Source organism: Phalaenopsis equestris, unplaced genomic scaffold, assembly GCF_001263595.1.
Source record: "Phalaenopsis equestris unplaced genomic scaffold, ASM126359v1 Scaffold000428, whole genome shotgun sequence".
Lineage (NCBI taxonomy): Eukaryota > Viridiplantae > Streptophyta > Magnoliopsida > Asparagales > Orchidaceae > Phalaenopsis > Phalaenopsis equestris.
This window is the reverse complement of record NW_018164869.1, coordinates 3,003,292-3,028,335: the sequence shown is the minus strand read 5'-3', so window position 1 is coordinate 3,028,335 and position 25,044 is coordinate 3,003,292. Positions and strand designations below refer to the sequence as shown.

General features: G+C 36.3%; 1 protein-coding gene across 1 annotated transcript in view; it reads right to left on the bottom strand.

The window, feature by feature from the left end:
* The window catches only part of LOC110027534 (CLP protease regulatory subunit CLPX1, mitochondrial-like), a 56,373-nt gene that overhangs the window by 13,869 nt on the left and 17,460 nt on the right, over positions 1 to 25,044 (bottom strand). Inside the window, exons 6-13 of the mRNA XM_020729009.1 lie at positions 21,095 to 21,169; positions 20,939 to 21,016; positions 11,956 to 12,012; positions 11,524 to 11,594; positions 11,329 to 11,428; positions 11,093 to 11,197; positions 7,243 to 7,305; positions 7,009 to 7,131 (exon numbers count right to left, since the gene is read on the bottom strand). Of these exons, the coding sequence (XP_020584668.1) occupies positions 7,009 to 7,131; positions 7,243 to 7,305; positions 11,093 to 11,197; positions 11,329 to 11,428; positions 11,524 to 11,594; positions 11,956 to 12,012; positions 20,939 to 21,016; positions 21,095 to 21,169 (672 nt within the window). The remainder of the gene's footprint in view (positions 1 to 7,008; positions 7,132 to 7,242; positions 7,306 to 11,092; positions 11,198 to 11,328; positions 11,429 to 11,523; positions 11,595 to 11,955; positions 12,013 to 20,938; positions 21,017 to 21,094; positions 21,170 to 25,044) is intronic.

Sequence of the window (25,044 nt, the reverse complement as noted above, 5' to 3'; positions counted from 1 at the left end):
TTACCATTTGAACTCCTTGAAGGTAATTTTTCTTGATTTTTATCGAGAGTATTCTTAGGTAATCTAAGATGTAATTAATTATAGGGGTTTGCCCTTATAGGAAGCTTTTCCCGAACCCAGCATAATATAAACCCTATTTAATTCATTATATTAAATAGGGGAATTTGTCGGCCAATAATTGGTTTCGCAGACCAAACGGATGTCATAACTTTCTCTAGTTTATTTGATCGAACCTCACCCTCAATTCTTGTGTTCATCCTTCGGGATAGATACAGGATTTGAGGTAAAGCGCTCTTTCATTTAAACTATGAAAATTATGGGGTCAGTTTGACTTTATCTTTTTCAAAATTAAAATTTTTTAAAATGTCCTTCCGAAGCGGGCAACGGGATTTCAATTCCGATGACCGACAGCTTCTTACGGGCAAACCCCACACCAAAAATAGTGCTGACAGTGGGGGAGGAAGATAATGCAAAATTAGCATGAAAGAGGGGTTTAAACTCATAAATTTCTCCCTCGAGCTCCCTATCATGAACTACGTCTTCAGACCGCCGCTCGCCCTCACTACTCTCGAGGAATTCCTCTGTTGAGCGTAATCAAGTCGTTGCATGAGGGAGAGGGGAAGGGAAGGGAATCGGAAGATGGGAGGAGAATTTGGAGGCTCTGGAAGCCCCATTTAAGTGAATTGACGAATAAATGACGCTAGAGGTCGGTGGGGAATAATAAGGGTACGGGAGTTTAGGAAATAATTAGGTTTAATTAAATTAATTAAACATATAAGTTTTACTTTTTTTTTATCTCTGAAACCATTCATAATTTATATATAGTATTATATATTGAATTGATCGTTTTTATGTGTAAAATTTTGTAAAAATTAATTTGGTTGAAATCTGAGGAATATGGTTGGGATACATTTTAGATCTCCAAAAGTTTTACCTGATTTCTCTAAATGGATTATTACAGGTATAGACCTCAATGTAATTCAACACTCCCAATCACTTCTGAGAATCCACTGCCTGAAATTCATAAGTTAGAATGAAATTTGATAATATAATTCAGGCATGAGAATAACTATTAATTGAAAATAAGTTACAATCTAGTCGGGGAACATAGAACATTGAAGGAAGCTAGACATTCACATTTCCTTTCCAAACAGTTCTAGAGTGAGAACCATCAACGAGTCTAACAAATTTGGGGTTTTTGATCTCTTGATAATTAATAAGAGCATGAATGTCCCCAGTCATATGATCAGAAGCACCCGAGTCTGTTATCCAAGGTGGAAATCGCCCATTCTTAGTAAGATAGGATGAGATATGATACTTCAGTGTGTCATCAAACTGAAAAGCTCCAAAATAGAACTAGACGACTTCATTCTGTACTTGGTCATATACACTATGCACGTTTAGGGTTGCAGGAATTCTTGGTCACCTTTCTTCGCAGGAGTGGATGAACACTTGAAAGGTTAGAGAGATTTGCTTGCTCGAGAAGAAGCAGTCGAGTCGCCGGCGGGGAGGCGGGGAGGCCGACTACTACTTGTGGCTACCCTGGTGGAAGACAACAGAGATAGGAAATCTGCAAGTAGAAATCCAACAAGAAGAGGATCTCATGCAACTGGAAGTCTATGGAGATCCAAGCAGAAGAAGAAGTTGGAACCATAAGAGCCTGCCGGGAGTTTGAGATTTTCAGGGAGAATTCTGGTGCTGACTTCTGCAAGGAGAAGCTCCAATGGAAGGCCTGTAGGAAGGCAAGTGGAAGCAAGGAGAATTGGATGTTGTTGCTGTCGGAGGTGGAGTACGTGCACAAGGGATACTTCTGGAAGTAAGAACTGAACAGAGGGGATTTCTGCTCTGTGAGACAATTCGAATCCAAGTTCTTCCTGCAATTGGTTATGGAAGGAGACGACAACGCCTAAGTCTAGAAGAAGGAAGCCGCACCAGTGTCTAGAAGGAGGAAGCAATAACACCTAGAAGGAGACAATGGCAAGAAGAGGATCCGACAGAGGGCCTACAATAATTAGCAGGTACAAGGAGAGGCCCTGGTGGTGGAAATTAAAACTAGGGTCTCCTGCTTGTTGATGCCCTATCAGAATCCTGAGGGCGGGAAAAGTTCAATGCCGATGGAGGAGACACGCAGCTACTTCCGACTTATCATTTCCATTATAAAGAGAAAGTTGATTTGTCAGCTTGGATTTCCACCATGTAGCAGCATCCAACAAATTGGATCCTGAGTTGTGGTCCTGTGATTTAAAAAGCGGCTTGGAGTTAGCAAACCGAATTCTGATTTTACGATTACGAGGGACAGAAAACCCAATATAAGGAGTTGCACATAGGTTCTTTGATATTCGCCTGCGATTTCTACTAGAAAGAGAAAAATACATAAGCGCTGGGATTCACACTATAGAGAAAAAAGTAAAAGAAATCTAGAAAACCACCAGAAACGAACCATCGTCGACCGCCTTCGTCTGCACCGATCCAACACGACAGGATTAGCGGTTTCCACTTCCTCTACACGAATTCCTTGAGTTGCAAGAGGATTCTAACAACTTTGGAAAGAAGTAGAGGAGGGCCAGCATAAGTGATTTCGACGGTTGCAGGGAAAATTATGGTTGCTTGGAAGGGTACGACAACCGAAGGAGAGCTGGGGTTTCTTTCCAAGCTCTGATACCATGAAAAAAAAACAAATTTTCTGAGGAAAAATTACTTGCATATTTTCAATATTTACACATACGAAAGGTACATATATAGGCAATTGTATCTCCTAATTTACAAACTTTCCTAATATATCTCATCTAAAATATGGAAAGGAGATATTCTAAAATAAAAGAAAAGAAACATAAATAGGAAGAGAAGAAAAATAAATCAAAGAGTTTCCAAAGTTGTCTTTAAATTCAACCCTCCATGATCCTTATAGGTAGCCAACCGGCCCCACCATCCAAAATTTCCACAACGAGAAACAAGGACAATCAACTAAAGATTTTTCTTAGAAAATGATTTTGGTTTAACATCAAATGATGTGTTATGTTAATGCTTATTTTTTAATCTTATCTTAAGGTTTGGTTAGGAATAACATTAATATTTTGCTATTAAATTTAAGAACATGTGATATCTCTTTCATAACTAGTGATGAGCCTAGCATATAAATAAGGTCTACCCAAAAGTATGTGAGCAATGCCCGTGAAAGGACATCACGTCATATTTAAGCCTCATAAATCTCTAATTTGACAAAAATCAAACATCAATTCATGACAAAAGAAAAAGAAGTGTGGTTCACAAAACTAACATAAAAGAGCACATGGTGTGGCTTTGGTTTGAAATTTACCTAGCCAACGTATGAGTGATAAAGACATTTGTCGCACTACCATCATGAATGACACATTTTATCTCATTTATAAGAGAATGTTTTCCCTTTCCAATCCTATGGCTCAATTTTTTTTATAATCATATCATAATGTCTAATTAAATTTCATAACTTAGATCCAACTCATATAAAAAGGGAAACTTTTAATAATATGTATTTTCAATCTCTATCTTCTTGATCAATTGGGAGTTCTTATACTCTAAAATCATGATTTGAACCTAAACAGTGATACAACATGACATCTTTTATAACACTAGAAATAAAAAATGTCCTCTTATGTGGTAGAAGAAATGCTAGAAAGCCTAATAATGTGTGGTTTGGATAACCTAGCAGAGGGTGTAACATATGGTGGTTGGGAATACCGTAGGATTAAGAAGTTGATATGGCAAGTCTAGCAGAACACCTTAGAAGATTAGAATAATCTTTAAAAAAAAAGAAGGATTTGAAATTTTACTCTCTTGATTTTCACTTAACAAGGGAAAGTGAAAATCTTTCTTGAAGAATTAAAGATAAAAAATTCCTACTAAATTTCTTATATCTGGTTTAAGAGCGGTAATAAATTAATATACAAATTGCCATTATGAATGCATTTTATTCTAGATATGAGATCTTCAAAAGTGCTCTAGCACTCATTTACCTTCATACTTAAGGAAAATTATTTGAGCACATTTTAATGGTACTTTTGCTTTAACATTTCCTTAATTCAAGAGATCCCTTCCCAGGTATAACCTACTATGACCCTATAGTTTTACTTCTGCAAATTTTATTATTTGAAAATCATTCATTCCCTGCCAGCTAAAAAAAATCTATTGCTGGGGAAAGTCTAGAACTTGAGTTATAAACTCCATCATAAATAGGTGCTTCAACTTTAACTGTTTCTTTAAGGAATATGAGAAGTTTGGAGTTGTTAAACAAGAAGATCTACTATTGCCCTGTTTTGAATCATTTGAAAAGACCTCAAATAGAGTTTTGAAGAGGATAATAATCATTTTTCAAAATATTGAACCGAGTAAATAATCTTCAATAATTTTAAAATGTAATTAAGTGGGACGCCGAGGAAGTTTTGGAGGCATCACAACAAAAGCATGAAAATGCAATGGAATGAATGAAAAAAATTATAACTTTTAAGGATTTAAGAGGCCTTCATAAAACCATTAAAAATAAATAAAAACTATTCGGTCAATAGATTGCAACAATTCAACTTATTTAATCTAAAAAGAGAATTTAAATTTTCTGTATAATTCTCCTATATGAATAGTTTCAATAATGAAACACGACTTGCCAAAATTTACTAGAACAAAGAGAAGTGATTGTTTTGAGTTTAATGGTTTAGGACTTTGAGATTAAAATGGAGAACATTAATTTAATTGCATGCAAATATTCTATGACTTGCAATCACAAATATATAAGATCCTAAAGATAACATAAGCTATGCAACCAAAGCAAAGAAATTATGCACCTAAAGTTTGATAATAGAAGCCATGCAACCAAAGCAAATGCATTATGCACCTCAGATTAGAGCAAAAATTCAACGATGCAGGAAGCAACTTTCCAATTATCAGGGTTTTTCTTAAATGTTGAACTAACTGATTTTCTCTTGCATAACCATAGTTATAATACAAATTGATGAAGTGATGCTACAATCTTGAAAGAGTTGTAAGATAAACACAAGTAGAATGACAAAAGAATAACTACCATAACCTCATGATATGTAATCGCTTTTAACCTCACAAAAGAAAGAGAGGGAGAAAAAATCAAACAAGCTAAGTTAGAAAAAAGAGTAATCTAACTTGTATATTCAAAGAATCAAAATGTGAGACATGTCAAAGTTCTACCACCATCAACAAATTTCACATTATAAAGAGTGTGAAAAGCCATACGAATATCAAAGGTCACAGAAGTACAAAAAATGTCATGATCATGAAGTTTCAAATAATTAAATGGAACGAAATGTTTAACCTTCTCATCTTTTATCTCCCTACATTAAGAGTCCAAAGAGAAGCTATTTTTGCCCACCCCAAATCTTCAAATTGAAGCTAATTTAACACACTTTTCCCCCCCCCCCCCCCCCCCCCCCCCAATCAAAGTGATTGTGGGTTAAATTGAAGCTAAATTCCAAAAATACCCCCATTTTTAACACCCTGACATCAATTTGCTTAGCTTTAACATTTATGACTATTTTAGCATATTAAAGTAGTTTGGGACTAATTTGACACTTTTAAAAACACTCTGAATAAAGTGGCACCGTTCAAATAGTCTGGGAACCATTTTGGCAGTTCTACCGATATAAGCATATATGTTGTGAAAAAAGGCATACTAAATAAAGAATTTATATTCATTAGTGACAGCGGCATCAAAAATACCTATGTCATGGCAAGGCATGCCTGTATTTGATGACTCCTGATTTCTTTGGAGGAAGCACAACAGTTATATCCGGATCTACTAGATGATTATCATTTAAAGGATTCATCGGAGTGGAACTCTTCCACGACAAGCAAAAGTAATGTAAATATAAAAATTTACTATTGTCAAAAATTTGTGCATTGAGAAGAAACCGCTGAAAGAAAATTTTTCTTTTGGTTGTTGGGGTGTTTTTGATAAGAATTTGTTTTCATATTTTCTTTTAATAAAACATTTTATTCTATAAGAGTCGGTATACATTATGATGATCTAAAGTTTCCCCGAAGCCCATTAATTAGATTTTTGTGGTCTACTCGGTTAATGATAATGGTTTACTATGCAACCAAACTCATGGTTGTTTGATAGCTTACGGTTATTGTTACCTATGTTCAGCAGCCTTTCTAATTTTACAGCTTTGAGCGCTGGATTTAGAATTTCGCAAGTTATCTTGTTCTAGCAAGGTTTTGATTTGTAAATGAAGCCCTTTTGTCCTCGATTAAGGTGATCCCGCAGGCTTAAATTCCCAATTTGAATGAGTCTGAGCAATGCATTGTTTTGAATATAGTACAACAGATGCTTATCTATAGCACAGGATTCAATTGACGGGAATATTCTGGAATTATAAGAATATTATGGGTCAAATTTTATTTTTTAGTTCCTTATTTGCAAATCTAAGTGAGGCTGCGATTATAAAGGTAATATGAGGTACATTAAAACTCAATTAACTATTTTAGTACCAAATTATCATTTAATATGTGATTTCTTCAACTTCTCCGAGATCAAAGGAGATTGAAGATTCCTCGGAGAGGCTCTTTATGCAAGTGGGACACTTGATTTAGTGGATTCTTTTTACTTTTTTTTTCAGACATCAGTCCTGATTGATTTGATTGATTTTATCCAAGTTAGATATACTATGAATTTCCATGGTAGCATGATTTTCAATTTATAGTATAATTTTCCTACTTCTGAACTTGTACGCATTATTTCTAATTAAAGAATACCATCGAAATACCATTTGCATAAATTTCTTTGAATTTTTGTTTTCATCTAAAAGATAACAATGTCATCGAAATAAAGAATGTATGATTAATATATTGTGTGTGTTTGCATGCTTCTGTGCATTTATTTGTAGAACTGTAGTAGCAATGCTATAACCAAAGACATCCTACATCATGCATTCTCCATATTTTTATTATTAAACAAAGAAGGGGGAACGCTTAATACGTATGAACCACAGCAGTCTGATAATATACCTCATACATTGCTTCCGTGAGAATATTCTCCATGATACTTCGTAGACCTCTTGCACCAGTATTTTTGGCCATTGCCTTTTTGGCAATTAGCCTAAGTGCGGTTTCTGTAAAATGCAATTTAACCTGGAAAAGAAAGTTACCTAATAATTAAATGGAAAAAAAAAATCACATGAGCAACAAACAGTTGAGCTACCACATAAATCTACAGTTAGCGGGAGTAAGAGGCTTGTTTACACTGTTCATGCTAAACATTTTCTTGTATTGTTTGCCAAGAGCGTTCTTGGGTTCTGTCAAGACCTGAAACAGACGACACATTATGCATGGGTACCCAATGGCGTGATCAGAGCAAAAAATAGTAATGCAAGAATCACAGAACATACACAAAACTACATGCATGCCTACACACACATCTCTCTCTCTCTCTCTCTCTCTCATATCGGAGGGAAAAAAACCTAAATCACAAAAGCAACTTTTATTAATAGGGAAATAGGGCTACAACACAAACTGAAAATAGCATCACTCAAACATAAAATGACGAAACAACACCTCGAAAATGCGTCCAAGGGTGGTAGGGGTTGGCCAGGTGGGTTGAAATGACTAGCAGAGGAAGCGGCAGTTTGCCTACAGAACTGCAAGCTGTGGAGCTGGATGGTCGTCTTAAGACAACAGGGTTGGAGGCTGCAAAGTGGGTTGGAGGCAAATGGGGAGCGGCTAGGGTGGTCGGCGGCTAAGGGGGAAGGTAAGGTTTAGCGAAGATACAATCACCATCTCGAAGTAGGATACAGTCGGAGCACCATCATCTTATCAAATACAACCCACAAAGGGAAAAATGACTCCACAAAGAAATCTAAAAGCAATACATAGCAACAACTAAACCCTAAATCCAAAAAACAGTAATTTAAAAACTCACCGAGGGGAAACAGAGAAGGAAAACTCCCATAAGGAAATCACTGAAAAGGAAGGAGGGGAAAGGGATTGGCGGCAATGCTGCCCTTCGCAATATGCCGCTTGATCGAGCGGGAGGTGTGACGAGGCGGGAGATGCAAAAGGAAAGGCCGCCCGAGTTGTATGACGCCGCGCGGTACTTTGGAAGCTTGGACCGGGTCCACTGGACCAGTTCCCCATGCCAGTCGATTTAGTCGGCTAGCCCATTTCCTGCCTCTGTGTGGGAAATTCCCGCACACGTGTCCGTAAAGGGAAAGCCCCTCGTTAATCTCTCGATATTGGGAAAGCTTCGACTTCATCGGTTGAAGCCGACATCAGCTCCCTTAGTAGGTCAATCATGTCGGCGTTGTCATTCCACAACACATCCTGGTAGAATAAGTATTCATCCTCTTTTGGCAAATTCTGAGCTGGAACTGTAGGAAGACGAGTATTCTCACAGCTCAGTTATCGATCCATTTCAGGGGTAACCTGCTTCTTTCACCCCTCTTAGTCAGCTGCGTGTGGTTGAGGAACTGGTATGGGAGCAGTGATCAATTCTGAGGTGAAATTTGTGACAGGTTGCACCCTTCTCACTAGCACCCCCTCAAGAAAGACCTCTTCGTAACTGATAGGACTTGGATCCCATTAAAGAATTTTCATCCCCATATAACTCCTTGGACCCATTACAAAGCTAAGGTTTATCACCTCTTTGAATATATGACGAGAGGTACCATGCGGGACAGGAAATAACCTTTGAATGTCACCACGTGATATTCTCACCATGGTACAAATTATTCCTCTTCGGACCTGATGGACCTCCCCCGCAGGGATAACTCAGGAAGAGGTCTATCCATTTGAAAAATTTGTATTTCTCTTATCTGTGGTGGCCATGTATCTGATGTCGGCTCCTTAAGCTTGTGATCCTTCTGGATTACCAAGGTCCACCCTGTTGTTGCTCCTCTCAACTCCTACGAAACAGTATCTTGAGGTACCACGGTTTGATACGCTGCTTGAACTCTCATTACATCGAGGTCACTACCTTTTAGAACATCTACTCTTACCTCAGCTAGAATCACTATCTCAGCGTCCACTGGAACTGGTGGCATCACTTCCTTGCTAGATGCAAGTGGAGAATCATCTTGAAATTCTTCAACTTCTCCAGTATCAATTGTGTCATTGCCTAATTATTCAAACAACCCCCTGCTCAGTGAAGCGGTTCTCTCCCTAGGTGGTGCATTATGATTGGACATGCCCAAATCCGTGGCACTTGCAACACTTCCTGGTTATGATGGATTTAAGGATGTGACCGGGTCTCACTTGTTCTATACTATGGATCATGTTGTCCTCTGACAGCGTAGTCTTGGGTGTTCCCCTGGGTGCACTCTAGCTATAAGATCCCGAGGTTGACCGCCTGTAAGATGTGGGGGTTGCTCGATGGTGTGGTCCCTCCATTTATGAAGATAGAGTTTGTAGTTTCTGTATGTAGCGAGCTGGTAGGAATTGATAGTGTGTCTTCCACTTCATCCTCAAATTCTCTCGTACTCCTCTTCGACTTTCCCGATCAAGATCGAGGGTAACCTCCCATTAAATTTCATCCTCAATGTTAGTAATCCAACGCTGAAGTCGGCGAATCTCTCACCGTATCTCCTTCCGAGTAGGCTCGGACATGTATCTCATTGGTGTCATGACTAAGGTTTAGGAATAAGAAAGAAAAATTATGGTGGGTTAGGGTTTGGGTTGTGGAAAGAATATTTAGTGGTAGGAAAGCGTATTGGTTGATGGTGGATGTCTGGAAACTCTAGGATGGGACTAGGGTTAGGCTAGCTCTGCTACCGGATCGAAAAGACCCAAACCACAAAAAAAAAGGAAATAGGGATACAGCACACACAAACTGAAAATAACATCACCCAAACATAAAATGACAAAACAATACCTCAAAAGAGTGTCCCAAGGGCGGTAGGGGTTTGCTAGGTGGATCAGGATGACTAGCAGGGGTTGGGGTAGCAAAGATGGGGTGTTGGGCGGCAGGTTTGGCTGCAGAACAGCGGTTGCGGGGCTGGACTGCCGGGTTGGATGGGCCGGAAAACCGGTTAGGGGGCTGGAAAGTGGGTTGGAGGCGGTTGGGCAGCTAAGGGGGAAGGGAAGGGAAGGTTTAGGGAAGATAGAATCACCAGCTCGGAGTAGGATATAGCCAGAGCCGTCACCACCTCCTCAGATACAGCCCACGAAGGAAAAAAGGACTTCACACAGGAATCTGAAAGCAATACACAGCAAGAACTAAACCCTAAATCCAGAAAACAGTATTTTAAAGACTCTCATGAGGGAAAAACGAAAAAGGAAAGCTACCATAAGAAAATCACTGAAAAGAAAGGAGGGGAAAGTTATTGGCGACAATGCCGATGCGAAAGGAAAGGCCGCCTGGGTCGTATGAAGTAGCTCAGTACTTTGGAAGCTTGGACTGAGACCTCTGGACTGGTCCCCCATTCCAAACGGTTCATTTAGCTAGCTCGTTTTTCGCCTCTGTGCGAGAAAATCCCGCACCCACGTCCGTAGCAGAAAGGGGGAAAGCCCCGCGTCTCTCTCTCTCTCTCTCTTTCTAGAGAGAGAGAGAGAGAGAGGCGGGACATATATATATATATATGATATGCATATATCTTTTACACACCTTTTTAGATATTATCTTCAATCAACCCTTTTCTTTCTATTTACAATCATGCTAAATCCATCTCTCTACCTCAATGATCCATTTTCCACCTCGTCAAATATGCGTGCAAGGCACTTTTCTATAACATTGTCTTCAATTTACACCACCCACATGCTCTCTACATTTTACACTTCATCATTTCTAGAATTAACACATCTATATGAAACTTCTAATTCTCAGTGCAGATTATTCTAATTTATAATGCCCTTCAATGATCTCCTTATAGATGGTAAGATAAACCAGCGGCACCATAACAGTATGTGGAAGTCAAACATTCATAACTAAGAGCAGCCATCTCACCAACCTTCTGCTAATGCAATAAAATTTCCAAACCGCCATTTCAAAAAAAAAAAAAAAGGAAGACTGAAAGTTTGTATAAAAGATCATTTGTTATTTAAAGAATGGATTATCAAAATTATAGGAGTAGGCTTCCAAGTATCAAAGAATCTTGATGACCTGAACAAGCTGGTCTTCATTCAAAGCTGACAAGCTAACCAGTATTGGAAAGCGCCCAACAAATTCTGGAATAAGGCCATAGGCAATAAGATCGGTACTTTCAACCTGTCACCCGTAAAGGTTAGAGCCCTATCAGAATGCTAACAGTCATGAAGCTATGCAAAAGCACAAAGAGAATAACTTATATATTCTAGTATCAACTGCTTATTCATACCATAAATAACTTCTACTCTTACCGATTCTAACAAGGCTGATGTCACAATAGCATTAGAGATTCTACTGGCTCTCATATTTGCACGAACTGGTGCTCCAAAACCTATAGAAGAATCTTGCCGTCTGTTGGACACTGAAAAGGTCAGCCAACCTTAAATCTCAATCCAAACCAAATGGCTGATTGAAGAATAAGCCCAAAAAGTAGAAAACAGTTTGACCTCTCTGAAATGGTTTTCTCTAAGTCAACAAAAGCTCCGCCACATATAAAAAGAATATCTTTTGTGTCAATCTGCAATATGAAGACATTAATTAGTAAATTAATGCCGTCCAGATCATAATAAAGTTCCTTGAAAGGTATCCAAAAACATGGGTACAGTTAAGCAGACCAAAAACATGCAAAAAATGAACATCAACAATAAAAAATTCAAAATTGGGTCAAATTCTCCACAACCTAGTATGCTATTATAGATTGCTAAGAATGAAGCAACATATTTTTTTTTTACAGCTTTCTCATTCCAACCATAATATACAAACTCAAATAACATAAGCAGGCATAAGGAGTTCACAAAAGAAAATAAGTATGGCCATATTACAAGATTGAAATGTTCTAAATGACCTAGAATGACAAATTTTTAAGACAATGTTAGTACCTGTATATTGTCACCACGAGGATGTTTACGCGCACCCTTCTCTGGAACATTTACTATCTACAGCAAAATACAAGACTTAATTCCATTCAGAAAGAAGAATACAAGACAACTTTCCATTGCATTTGCATATAAAAACGTGATTCAACATAAACATTAGCCATAAAGGCAGCAGGAAGAGCAATCGGCAAGAGAAATTCATGTTGTTTTTGCTAAAAAGATGCCTGTCACAAAAGGTAGCAGGAAAATCAAGAAGCAATTCGGCAAGTGAAAATAGACGAGGTTTTGCAAGATAACGTAAGCCTTAAATGAGTTTCAGCAAACACACCATCCAATCCTCAGTTTCTTTTTATTTATTATTTTGTTTGCTTTTTCTGAATTTCGAAGGATGTAGAAACGTTTAGTAACTTAATATAAGAAAGTCAGAAACAAAAACATTTATTTGACATAGATTTGCACACCCAGCTATAAGATATGTGTAGCAAATTATTAAACACAATATTTGTCACAAAAAAGGAAGGATCGAATAAACTTGTGATGCGGGAGCGTCCCAAAGGATGCCGGAACGGATCCTGGAATAGAAGGAGCAGGATTCCCATCCTGTGTAAAACTATAGAGTGAAATTTCTTGCGACTTTTCTGTGGCAGGATTCCCATCCTGTGTAAAACTAGAGTGAAATTTCTCGCTACTTTGCTGTTAACGGGTCATTTGGACCCCATTTTCCTTTATTTTTGAATTAGAATTAGAGTTTAATTAACGACTTAGTATATTTATGGGGCTTAGAACCTAGTTTGGGGACTTTTGTTTTGATTTATATAATTTGAAAACTTTGTTGCTCTGATCGCTCCTATTTGTAGAGCTGTAGCCTTTTTTTTTTTTTTTTTTAAGTGGTCAATCACTATCTTGAAGTTAGCAAATGATAAATTCTCACTCGGTAGCCATACTTTCGCAAGATCGCCGTTTTGTCATTCTCCCTGCTGTTTTCAATCCAAGAAGCCGCCAAACTCCTTCAATTACCCTCCAACCCTGCCAACTTTGCATATCATTTTTCTCTTGCCTTTCCACAACCGCTTCCCACTAAATATGATATGAAACACTTAGAATACTAGAACGGAGTCTTTTAGTATCAGAGACAAATTCTAATAGTAAATCTTAGTACTAACCCTACACTTTTAAAATCAGTCCCTATACCTACCACCCAAAATCAACTTTAAATCCACAATTCTATCGTAGTCAAAACCCTAAAGTGAGGAGCAAGTTACTAAGCGCCCAACAAGAGACCCTCAAGTAGGTGCTCAGGAGCTTACCATGAAGGATATGCAGCAAGAAATCCTCAAATCACAGAAAAAGCTTGCTGATTTTAAAAGAAAGCAGTATAAGTAAGTCACCCGCAACAATAGTAACCACCCGAATGGAACACATCATGAAAACCCTTTTCAACAAGAAACCTCAAGCGACAAAGAGTTGATGTCGCGTCGATTTGAAATTTTATATAAGAGAGAGGGTGACATTCGACTGAATGTTGATTTGTTAGAATGTTGATTTGTTAGAATGTTGATTTGTTAGATTTTCACTGTCGTATGAATTCAAACGATTCATTAAGTGGCTCCAGATAGTGGAACCGATCTTTGAATACAAGGACATTTACACCTGACAAAATAGTGAAGCTAGCTACCATCAAGTTAAACAAGAGTGCTTCCCTGTGGTGGGAGAACTTGAAGCACTTGCAAAAATATGAGGCAAGAGTTCCAAGATGAAGAGAGAGATGTAGCGCAACTACCTCACTACACACTAAAGATAGGATATCCTTTTGAGACTTCAACATTTATAATAGAAATATCTATCAATAGAGAAAAAAAATACTAAGTTTAAATAACTCATGTTAAAATGTGAGTTACTGGATCTAGAGAAAAACACCATTGCTCAATATCTTGAATTATTATGGCCGTCCCCTGACTGTGTGGTGTAGTTATAGCCATATTAGACTTTACAGGATATCCAAACCCTAACTTTAAAGTTTGAGAAGCAGCATAATAGAATTAGGTCCACTCCACCTTTAAAATAAGGTTCGACAATTAGGTCTGGCAGCAAAAGCACAACGACCATAGTACCAAGACTTGTTGCAAATGAGGAGAACCAACATAGAAAAAAGGACTAGACCGCACCAGCACTCCCAAGACATTTTCTAGCCAAAAAAAGATTTAAAGTATCATGAATACGATCGCAATGCACCCAACTACCCAAACAGAAGAGTAATTTCATTTACTAAGCTAGTACAACGGAAGAGGCAAAGAGTGAAGGCTTGGAGGGGAAGAATGGAGAGTACTAGTTACTTGCGAATGATGGTGAGATGCATGTGGCTCGACGAATTCTTCAGACAGACCGAGAGAGATTAGCAATAACCTATATATAACACATTTCATATATGTTGCAATGTGAAAAGGCTGTGCAATCTCAATAGAGACTGAAGCAGTTGTAAGAATGTAATGTCTACAAACGATGTACAAATTATGTCTTACTACCCATAAGTATTCTCAACGATTTTCCCTAATTGGGTAGAAGGGGAATGAATTAGTGTTGACAAGAGATGATTAGAAGGATTTTCCATTGGAGACAAGTGGTAGAATCGATGTGGTATGATGTCATTCATATAAGTGCATTTTACATTATTTTGGGCCAACCATAACAATATCATGAGGCACACTACATGACAAAAACAAAAAAACTTACAAATTTATCAAGGATAAAAAATTTATTGTGTTTCTACCATTGAAGAAATCACCAACTATGAGTACTCAAGATAGAGAGGGATGATTTAAATACCCGAGATAGGTTATGTCGATTGGTCTGTCCAAAGCCCCATGTATTTTTATAAGGCTGATAAATCAGAGTTTCAAACCTTGCATTGAGCAGTTCGTTGTTGGGTATTTTGATGACAACTTGGTGCATAGTCGTACAAAGGAGGAGCATTCATAACACTTATGACAGGTAATTGAAATTCTTCGAATAGTGTAACCAAATGGCAACCCGAGGAAGTGTCATTTTCTAACACCGCATATGTGATTTCTTGGATATATAGTTTTAAAAGTCGACATCGAGATGGGCCTCACTACAATCGAAGCTATTGTGAACTAGCCCAGCCCACAATCATTCACCCATGTAATTCAATTATAATGACATCTTTTTAAAGAGATTTATCAAAAACTTTAGCCCTATTACAACACCATTAACAAAGTTATTCAAGATAGACAGACTTGTTTGGTCAGAAGGGGCACGGACTAGTTTTGATGCCTCAAAGAAATAGGTGTTTGAAATGGAGTGAGATGCTTACAATATGAAAATTGGAGCAGGGTTAAAGCCAAAGAGGAGAGCCCATTGCTTATTCAGTTAGAAGTTGAATATGTCCAAGAAAAAATAGTATACCTATGTTGATGAGTTTTATGCTATCGAGAGCCATCAACCAATGGAGGTCATTATCTGTTGGCAAACGAATTTACTCTATACACTAATCACGAGATCCTAAGATTCTTCAACAACCAGAGTAAATTAAATGAAAGACATGCCTAAAGGATGAAATTTCTCACTTATTTTTATTTTGTGCTAAAATACAAAGCTGGGAGCCAGAATAAGTTTGTTAAAATCCAGAGTCATCGTCATTTGTTGATTTCTACTATACAATCTATGGTGGTTCGGTTTAAAGTGTTGAAAGATTTTATGATATTGATGGAACTTACAAAAAAATTGGGGCTCAATGCCAGAAGAGACCTTATAAGCAAGATCACATATGTGATGGTTATATGTTCTTCTAAAATATGTTGTGCATTCCTAGGAGTTCACTCAGGAATGCTCCTTCAGAGTGTCACAATGGAAGGATCATAGTAATAAGACATTTTTTTTTAGTGAAAGAAAACTTTTACTTGCCCAATTTGACACAAGATGTGGAGGGGTATGTTAGATTGTGTAGAATTTAACCAAAACCTGAGGGCAAACTACAGAACTATATACTTCCCTTTTCATTCAAGAGTCACCTTGAGTGGATGTGAGCATAAACTTTATTGTAGGTCTCTCATTGACCCAACTGAGCAAGAACTATGTTATGGTGATAGCGAACCGATTCTCTAACATGGCACGTTTTATACCTTCCACAAAATATTTGATACCTCACACATTGCAAACTTGTACTGTAGAGCAGTAATTCACCTACATTTTGTGTCCAAGACCATCATTTTAGACAGTGATATGAAATTTCTAAGTCACTTTTATAAGACTTTATGGAGTAAGCTAAGTATAAACTCTAATTCGGTTCAACAACACACCAAAAAATAGATGAACAGACATAGGTGATGAATTACAACTTAGGCAGCATATTTAAGTATTTTGTGGGTAAGAATATTAGACACTGGGGTTTGATCAATCCCTAGGTCGAGTTTATTTATAATCGTTTAACTACTCAATTCACAAGTCACAGTCCCTTTGAGGTTGCATATGAGTGAAATACTCTCATAATTTTGGATTTAGGGTTATTACTGCCAACTACTGAGCTTCGCTTGGATGTCGAGGTTCATGTTGTAGAGATTCAAACCATTCACTAGCATGCGAGGGAGGAAATCATCAGTAAAATACAAAGTACTAGAGACAAGCAATAAGTCCAAAAAATCCTAAGTTTTCAAGGAAAGATATTTAATATAAATCAGATTAGAGAGGCTTTCTGCAGGTTCTATAGGGAAGCTCAATCCCAGAGCTGATGGTCCATTTAGGATTGTCAAGAATATCAATAACAATGCATACAAGATTTATTTACCATGAGACTACAATGTTTCTGCTACATTTAATATTGCTTATTTTTCCTTGTACTATAAGGATTCCCTTGCTTCTAGAGATGTAGACAAAGTCCCCGGTGCCCATGGAGATTGACACAAAAACATGTAGACAAAGTCCCCGGTGCCCATGGAGATTGACAGAAAAACATTTAAAAGAACATTATATAACATCTTGGGATGGATTGGGCTGAATTCCCATCTTGTGTGAAACTTTAATGAGAAATTCCCACTAATTTACTGTTATGGATTGTAGACCTTATTGGGGGAATAGTGGAGGGAAGTCACAAGAATTTGAACAAGTACAGGGGCTTTGGAGGGGCTTGCAGGGGGGTTATTACGGGATTGGTTGTGTAGGGGGAATAGGATTACAGGCTGACCAGTAGAGTGGCGAGAGGTTAACAAGAATGGTTGGGTGGGGGATTAGAGGCTGACCTGTTTAGTGGATAGGAGTTAACAACTGCATGGGTGTGGTTTGCTACAGCGGGGAAGGACGGGCTTTGAGTAACGACAGGAAAGGAATAAGAGTTACGGGTGGCTGACAGAGGAATAGGCAGCTGGAGTTGTTTGGTATGAAGGCAACAGTGGTTGGGCGAACGGAAGAGGGCGGCGGCAGCAGGTGAGTAGAGTGGAGGTGGAAGTCAGAGAATATAATTACTACCAAAGGATAGGGATACAGTCGGAGCACCACCCCTTACGTTCCTCGAAGGAGAAAACAGGACGCGACAGCTGTCCTCACAAATTGAAATCAGAAAATAACATGAGCTCAACCCTAAGGCATAAAAGCACATATAAATAGAAGAGGGATTGACAGGAAAAGAAAATAGGAAGGGGCCGGTTCAGCCCCCTCTCTCAACTGAACCAGTTTGGGCCAAAACGGTTCAGTTTTTGGAGGAAAACCCTCGTGTAATTAATTAAGAAACCAAATATTGATGAAATAAAGTAAGATAAGAAAGATCCGATCAAGGTTGTTGTTACTTCAAAAACCAAAGAAAATTCTACTATCTTCATGTTCACTTTCTAGCAAGTGATGCAATTTAATCACCTCTTGGCAATATCACCTCTTGTGCTAATTAGCTGTCCTCCATGAAGATTTAAGATTTTAATTCCAATCGCTTCACCATGTTCCACCTACCCTTTTTGATGGCCAAAAAAAGAAGGAAGATCGCCCCTATTGTATTTCTATTTCATTTCTCCAACATGAAACATTTCTTGGCCAGCCTATAGCATTACATAATCAACTCGTACAATTAACCCTTGCAGTAGAAAAGATCAGTTCTCTATGATAAACGTTCCACTTTCCCAAAAATGACAACAACAAAAGAACATGTAATCCATTGGACCTTTCATTACAGTCAAAAAGATTGCTCGAAGGGAGGCATATTCTGGGAACAAAAAATGCATTTGAAAAAAATCTCCTCTATGCTCTATGTTAGGGATAGGTCCCTTTCCCTTTCTTCAAACTGATTTATTTTTTAAATATAAAAATTTCTAATCAATGATTAAACAAAATTCATTTTGCATCCTATATTACAGAAATTGATCAGATATACGGGGACAAGCAAGAAAAACAATTAATTTTGAGAGATAAGTAACTTTTCAATAATTTTTTGGATATTATAAAGAATCCGATGCATTAAAGACAAAAACTCGCCACCATTTAACCTTCAAAATTCACAAACACCTAATATTCATGTTCCATACTTTTTCCCAAAATAATTAGCCATTTTGAATAGAATAAAGATAATCACTATTTTTTATTCATGCAAACTGATGATGGCACCGAGAAGAATTAAATAGAGCAAAAAGTTATGAGCCTTCTAATTTAATCACAGCATTTAAAATTTTTCCATCAAGTATTAAGGGGTTTCTTTCCATGAGATTAGATGGAAGTCTCAAAGTATTTTGAGAAATCATTAAATAAAGTAAAATTATGAAAAATAAAGTATTTAAGAGTGATGACTTTAAATCAAAACATAATATAATAAAAAATTATTCAAATACTCAATAGTGAATAAAAATTCTAAAATAAATATACAAAATAAATAACAAGTCTAAAATAAACATATAAGCATGTCCTAGAATGAACTAGGTTTGACATAGAATTCTAAATTCAAAAGTTTCTCCCACTCCCATCACTTAAAAGGTCTTCATCGGAATCACTTAGGGGATGTTTGATTTGCTGCAAAAAGAGTGCATTGCATTCCTTCTGCAGAAGTTTAAAAAATCAGGGTGTTTTCTCATATGAAGTTCAACTACGGTATAAAATTACAACGCATTTGAAATTCATTCTCTAGTTCATTTTCAATGTATTTTGAATTCGCTAAATTTGTGCTGTTTTCAAATACACCGCTTTATATAAAGTATCGCTTGCCGCCATCGCCATCGCCATCGCCATCGCCGTCGCCTACTAGCCCCATATTTAACATTGATTTCATCTTACTTCGGACCAAACAAGAAAATATGAAGTCATGAATATATTTTACACTGCACCAAACAACTTCAATTCCAAACACACAACAGCCCTTTTACTATAACAAACTATTTCAAAGTATTCCTAATACTATATATTCCTTGTCTCCCTCATTACTGGCTTGTATCAGCATCCTCTCAAATTAAAAGAGCGTGTTTTGGCTGTCATTTTTATTTCAGCCCAACCCATAAAAATATGAAAATGGAGGCTTGTGTCTCTAAAATTGCCTTAATGCCCACCTCGCTAATTTGAGGCTTGCTCCTATTTTCCCAACGTAAAGCTCAAGGCACTTTGCAAGCACCACCCTAAGGTGAGCCTCTGGACAAATTATTGTGCACATTTTCATCCAATGGCTTATTTAAAGGTACTCCAATAAATTTAAGTCTTTTTGTTGACTGGATTGTTTACGTCCCATTATGAAAATTAATAACAATACTCAAAAATATTTTTCATTAATACAGGAACTTCTGTACCCAAAAAAGTCAAATACTAAATAACAGTCACTTTGATTTTACCAGGCAAGCTAAGACGTGAGCATTTGCACAATATCTTCAACAGTGAAACAAAAAATTGGTCTACATGCTCAAGAAGTAGAATGTATACATGAATGTTGATTTCTAAAGCTTTCGGAGGAAGTGATTGCATAGCTTTGTCACAGTAGCAGCTTGTTAAAAAAGAGCATTTGTAAGCAGTTTGGAGGATTTCAAACATGACTGACAAAACATGATTTACAATACACGTGGTTATTTTTGCATCAATTACAACTTCATTAGTCTAACTCGTAATTGGCCAATGGTGACTCGACAATTAAAAAGCGGAGGAAATAAAATATTAGCCTGTGGTTAATAGAAACTAATCCAACCAACATGAAATATGTTTTTACAGGACTTTCCCCAAGAGAAGCTTTCCATAAGCCAGTCAAAACATTTTTCAAGCAAGTTAGGCACTAAAATGTTCTCTTTGAAGGATATTGAGATTTTTTTTAAGTAATCATCGCTTCAAAAGCAAAAATCAGGAGTCACGCTCTCCAAACAACCCATTAAAAAGGCTGACTTCATTAGCTCACATGTGATTAAAAGCTTTCTTAGCCTCATTAGTGGACCGTAAATATTGTTCTCATCAATACAATTCATGAGTAAATTGCATATTTTTATGGACTGTTTAAATGATATCAGAATGCTTAGGCCCGTCAAGAACAGCTGAATGAAATTATGTCTTGAAAGCAAGTAAAAACTGTTCTCAAGATTTTTCTGTATTTTTTAAAACAGAACTCATTTGATTTACAAGACATAAAATACAGCAATCGCAGCTAAACAAGTTTTTAGTACCCCTTTTCTGATTTGTGAAATTCAGAAAAAAAAAATAAAAACAAAAGCAGTTCCAAACGCTGCCATAAATAAACAGTATAGATCAAAATATCTCAGACAATATATTATGAGAACTAAAAGATAAACCATCAGACATTCTGCAGAGGTTGACACAAAATAAATAGCTAAAAATTTGCTAATGTCACACGAAAGAAAATATTACACGGCATATTCTCTAGAATGAGTGAAAAACAGAAAGCTCAAAGGTTTAGAACTTTCAAATAATACCCAACTTTGCTCATTTGCATACGAAATTATGTTAACAAGCGTACCTTAAAAAAATTGAATAGAAGCAATACATTGAATAAAAATTGAATTTGATGACTCACAGTTCCTTCAAGCATTTTCAGTAGCGCTTGCTGCACGCCTTCACCAGATACATCTCTGCTAATATTTAGACTCTCAGCCTGCATAATAAGAAACAGGCATTAACACCATATAAATGATAATATATGCTGAAGCATTTGCGTAGTAAATCACAATACCTTCTTAGTAATTTTATCAACTTCGTCTATGTACACAATACCCTGCTGTGCAGCTTGCACATTGAAGTCAGCAACCTAGAGACAGAAAGAAATAAGATGCAGGCACATGATAAACTGGGGAGTGGCTTCTCACGTAAACATGAATTTATGATAGATGAACTCTATAGCAAACACACGCACTAATGATTGATGACGTGAGTTGAAAATGGATTCATCATTATTCTGTTGTGATTCATATTAACCTAAAAAAAAACATTTCGTTACTTAATATACCCACCTAACATCTTCTTGAGATTTTTTATTCTATAGACTTCACATATCTTTAATGTTATGGATCATATAGTACTCATGAATTAATTCAAACATGGATTCATTAGTTTTGTAACCAGATTCATAGAAACTGAAATAAATAAAAAGCCTTTCTTTTTTTTTTCTTTTTTTTTTCTTTTTTTTTCTTTTTTGAGGTGAAATTTTCTAGAGATAGTTATATTTTACTCATAAAAAGGTAACTAAATACCTCATTTTTTTTACCTATTAGCTAACCATTTTGTATGGAAAGTATGGTTGATTTTAATTCGAGGCGGAATAGAATAATGAAGGGCTGAAATTTAAGTTAACATTCTTCACCGCATGTGTATCCATTGTGATAAAGAGATGAATGAAGATATATCTCAAGCCAAGAAGCGTCTTACCAGCTCTTGTCAAACATCTAAAAAGAGTAATGTGACTAAATGCAAGAAAGTTTATTCAAATGCAGAAGAAGATTTGGTTGCTTAACAAGAAGAAACGAACAAAGTTGAAATAAAAATTTATGTATGAAATATAATGGAGAGTAGAAGAGATCGTTAAAAAAATCAGATATTCAAATGTTCATGGATAGTGAAAAAAAACCTTGGAATCAAATTTTGAAGGAAAAAAATATCGACGCACCAAGGATTGGGTTAAACCCTAAGATGAAATATCCTACTTATCATTTCCTATGTCTGTAATCTGAAAAAGAAGTTGCAAAAATGAACTAAATGTGAAATAAATGAGACTCAAAGAGAAATTAAACAAAGGACTAAGGAACGGAACCAAAAAATATATAGCTAGGTGGTTCTATCAAGCAAGCATCCTATCAATGCAAAGACTTGCATCCTTTCAACGCAAAGAAGTCATACAAATTTAATTATATGATACAGGTTATTATAAAATATGGAATGGGTTTCGAACCCCCACCTAATTATGAGTTGAGAGTTCATCCACTTAAAAGAGAAATATAGGCAATCATAAAAGATGTAAGCAAAATAAATTTGGCGAAATTCTTATATCAAATGGGTGACCTATCATAAAGACCGATCAACACTAAGGGTCTGTTTGGTATCACTTTCTGTTTTTTGTTTTTAATTTTAGTTTTAGTTTTTTTTCCTACTTTCTGGTTTTAAAAAATGTGTTTGGTACTGTTATGCTTTATGGTTTTAAAAATAAAAAATATAAAACAAGTTTGGTTTGGTGTAATTTATTTTTTTAAGAAGAATTATATTTTTATAAAACGATTAAGTCGACATGACATTCCAGTATTAAACTTCGATGCTCATTACATATATGACATCTTCCTTGCTCCACCCAGCATGAATCATTACATGTGCGGGTAGCGCCGGGAGGTGGGCGGCGGGGAGGAGGCGGGTGTCAAGAGTGTGGCGGGTGGCGGGTGGCGGGGCTGCAAAAGGCGACGGCAGGCGGCGACGACTGCAGGCGGCAGCGAGCTGCAGGCGGTGGCAGGCTGTAGGCAACAACGGAGCCCGACAGCGTGTACTTTCTGAAGACTTATTTATAATATGTGTTTAGAAACGGGCTTGTTTAAGGTGTTTTAAAAACAATAAAAATATGTTTTTTCTATTTTAGATATTTTAAAAACAGATGTGTTATTTCTAAAAATAAAAAACAGTTAAACAAATATTATCTTTCTATTTGTTTCTCGTTTTTTGTTTTCAAAAACAAAAAACAAGAAACAAAAATTTATCCCAAACAACCCCTAAATTTTTCAATTAATTTAACTCTCCACTAACTACAATATTCGTGGAATCAATTATGCAGCTGAATATTCAATATTGCATTAAAGCTCGTTAAACTCCTTGATGAATAAATTAAAGAGATTGGAGAAGAAAATAAAGTGCAAGCGGTTACAAATAACTACTTTAGTAATGTTCTAACATGTTAGTATTCATAATATTTAATTTACACGCAGATAGATAGATAGATAGATATGTGTGTGTGTGAGTGCGCGCGTGTGTTACATTATGAACATAACATCCTCACTATTGCAACATTAAACAAAAAAGGGAAATTGCGTTTGTTCAACTATGAAAATTAGAATAAATCTAGATGTAATGTTCATTATAAAAAAGAAGAAAAGCTAAGGAAATTATTCTTGGAACTATAATTTAGAATGGCGTGGCCTATACTTTAAAAGTTATAAACTCAATAATTAAGATGTTCAGGTCAGTAGATGGTAACAAGCAACCAGCTATAGGTTAGCTTTATGATGTAAAGGACAAAGTGAAGAATGTAATTACTGATGAATTTGGGGTAGATAAAAGCAAGAGCAAGTCTATCATCAATAAAAAATGGTAGTGTCAACTCCATTAATCATTCATTCCATCAGTCAACTATTACCGTCACCAAAAGTTTATTTACAAGAATAAATCTATGACACAAATGGACAATGGAGAAGGATTTATATGGGATTATTCGGTATTTACCGTCAATTATTAATTAAAACTTTTATATAATTTAAAATGTTCATCAAATTTTTTTATCCGATATTATGATTTTAATATAACAGCGTTGAGAGATATATTGTGCATCAAATTTACAAAAATTGATTTGAGATTTCAGAATTTACCTACTACCTTGAGAGGAATAGGAGTGCTATCAAAGAGGTTAATAATTTATTGACTTTGAATAAATAATTTAGTTGCTTTGTGCATTCTATTATAATTTTTTTTATAGATTCACATAAAGAAGTGAAATCGGTTAGATAAAGCATCTAAATGTCTTGGTGTTCATAAGTATAATTAAACTTAGAAAAAAATTAATTAATTTAAGAGATATTATAAATTTAATTAGTTTGGTTGGTATTGCTAAAAGAGGAGAGTGGAAAACTGAGAAAACAAAGAATATTGGTAGGGTAGATTTGGGCAAAAACCACATTAAGAGAGAATATTGGTGAGGTCGATTTGGGCAAAAACCTCATTTAGAGATAAATTGAAGAAGCAATATGAGAAGCTGATTGAAGTTGCTCAAACATAAGATGAGTTTCATATACAATGAGTGCAACTTCATCTCAGCATACATCCACTTCTATTGTTTTTCGAGAAGAAAAAGAGATTGGCCTACAAGATCAAGAAGAAAAAAATAAAATAAAGAAGTTCCACTTGAAGAAAAAAGATTATAAGCACCGGGGCACTGAAGGAAAAAAGAATCCTTATGCATGGCATTGCACTCTGCACTTTGAAAACGTTGATCTCATGTAAAGCGGAAAAATTGAGACACAAAAGCTTGCAATAACATTGAAAGAAATAACATTTAATTGAATCATAGATTAAATATACTTTAAGCATAAATTAAGCTAGAGATCAAAACGGATAAAAGTAAAATCGTACTAAACAAGAGTAAAACTAAAACATCAGCCAAGCTTATTTTTAAAGAGGCTTTTTAACCACCATTGAAAAGCATGAATCTTATCAAAATTCATACTAAAAACAAGTGGGAGTAACTTGAAAAGATTGCATTGACCAGACATAACTTTAAAAATCTGAGTTGTCCTTCAAATGACAGCATATCATGATGCTGACGCAGCTAACAATGGATATTGATTTTCCCAAATTGCTGCAGACATGCTATGATATGCTCCTGTCGGCGCTTAAAAGAAAGGGGGGGAAGGGAAAGAGAGATTTGGATGTTTGGGG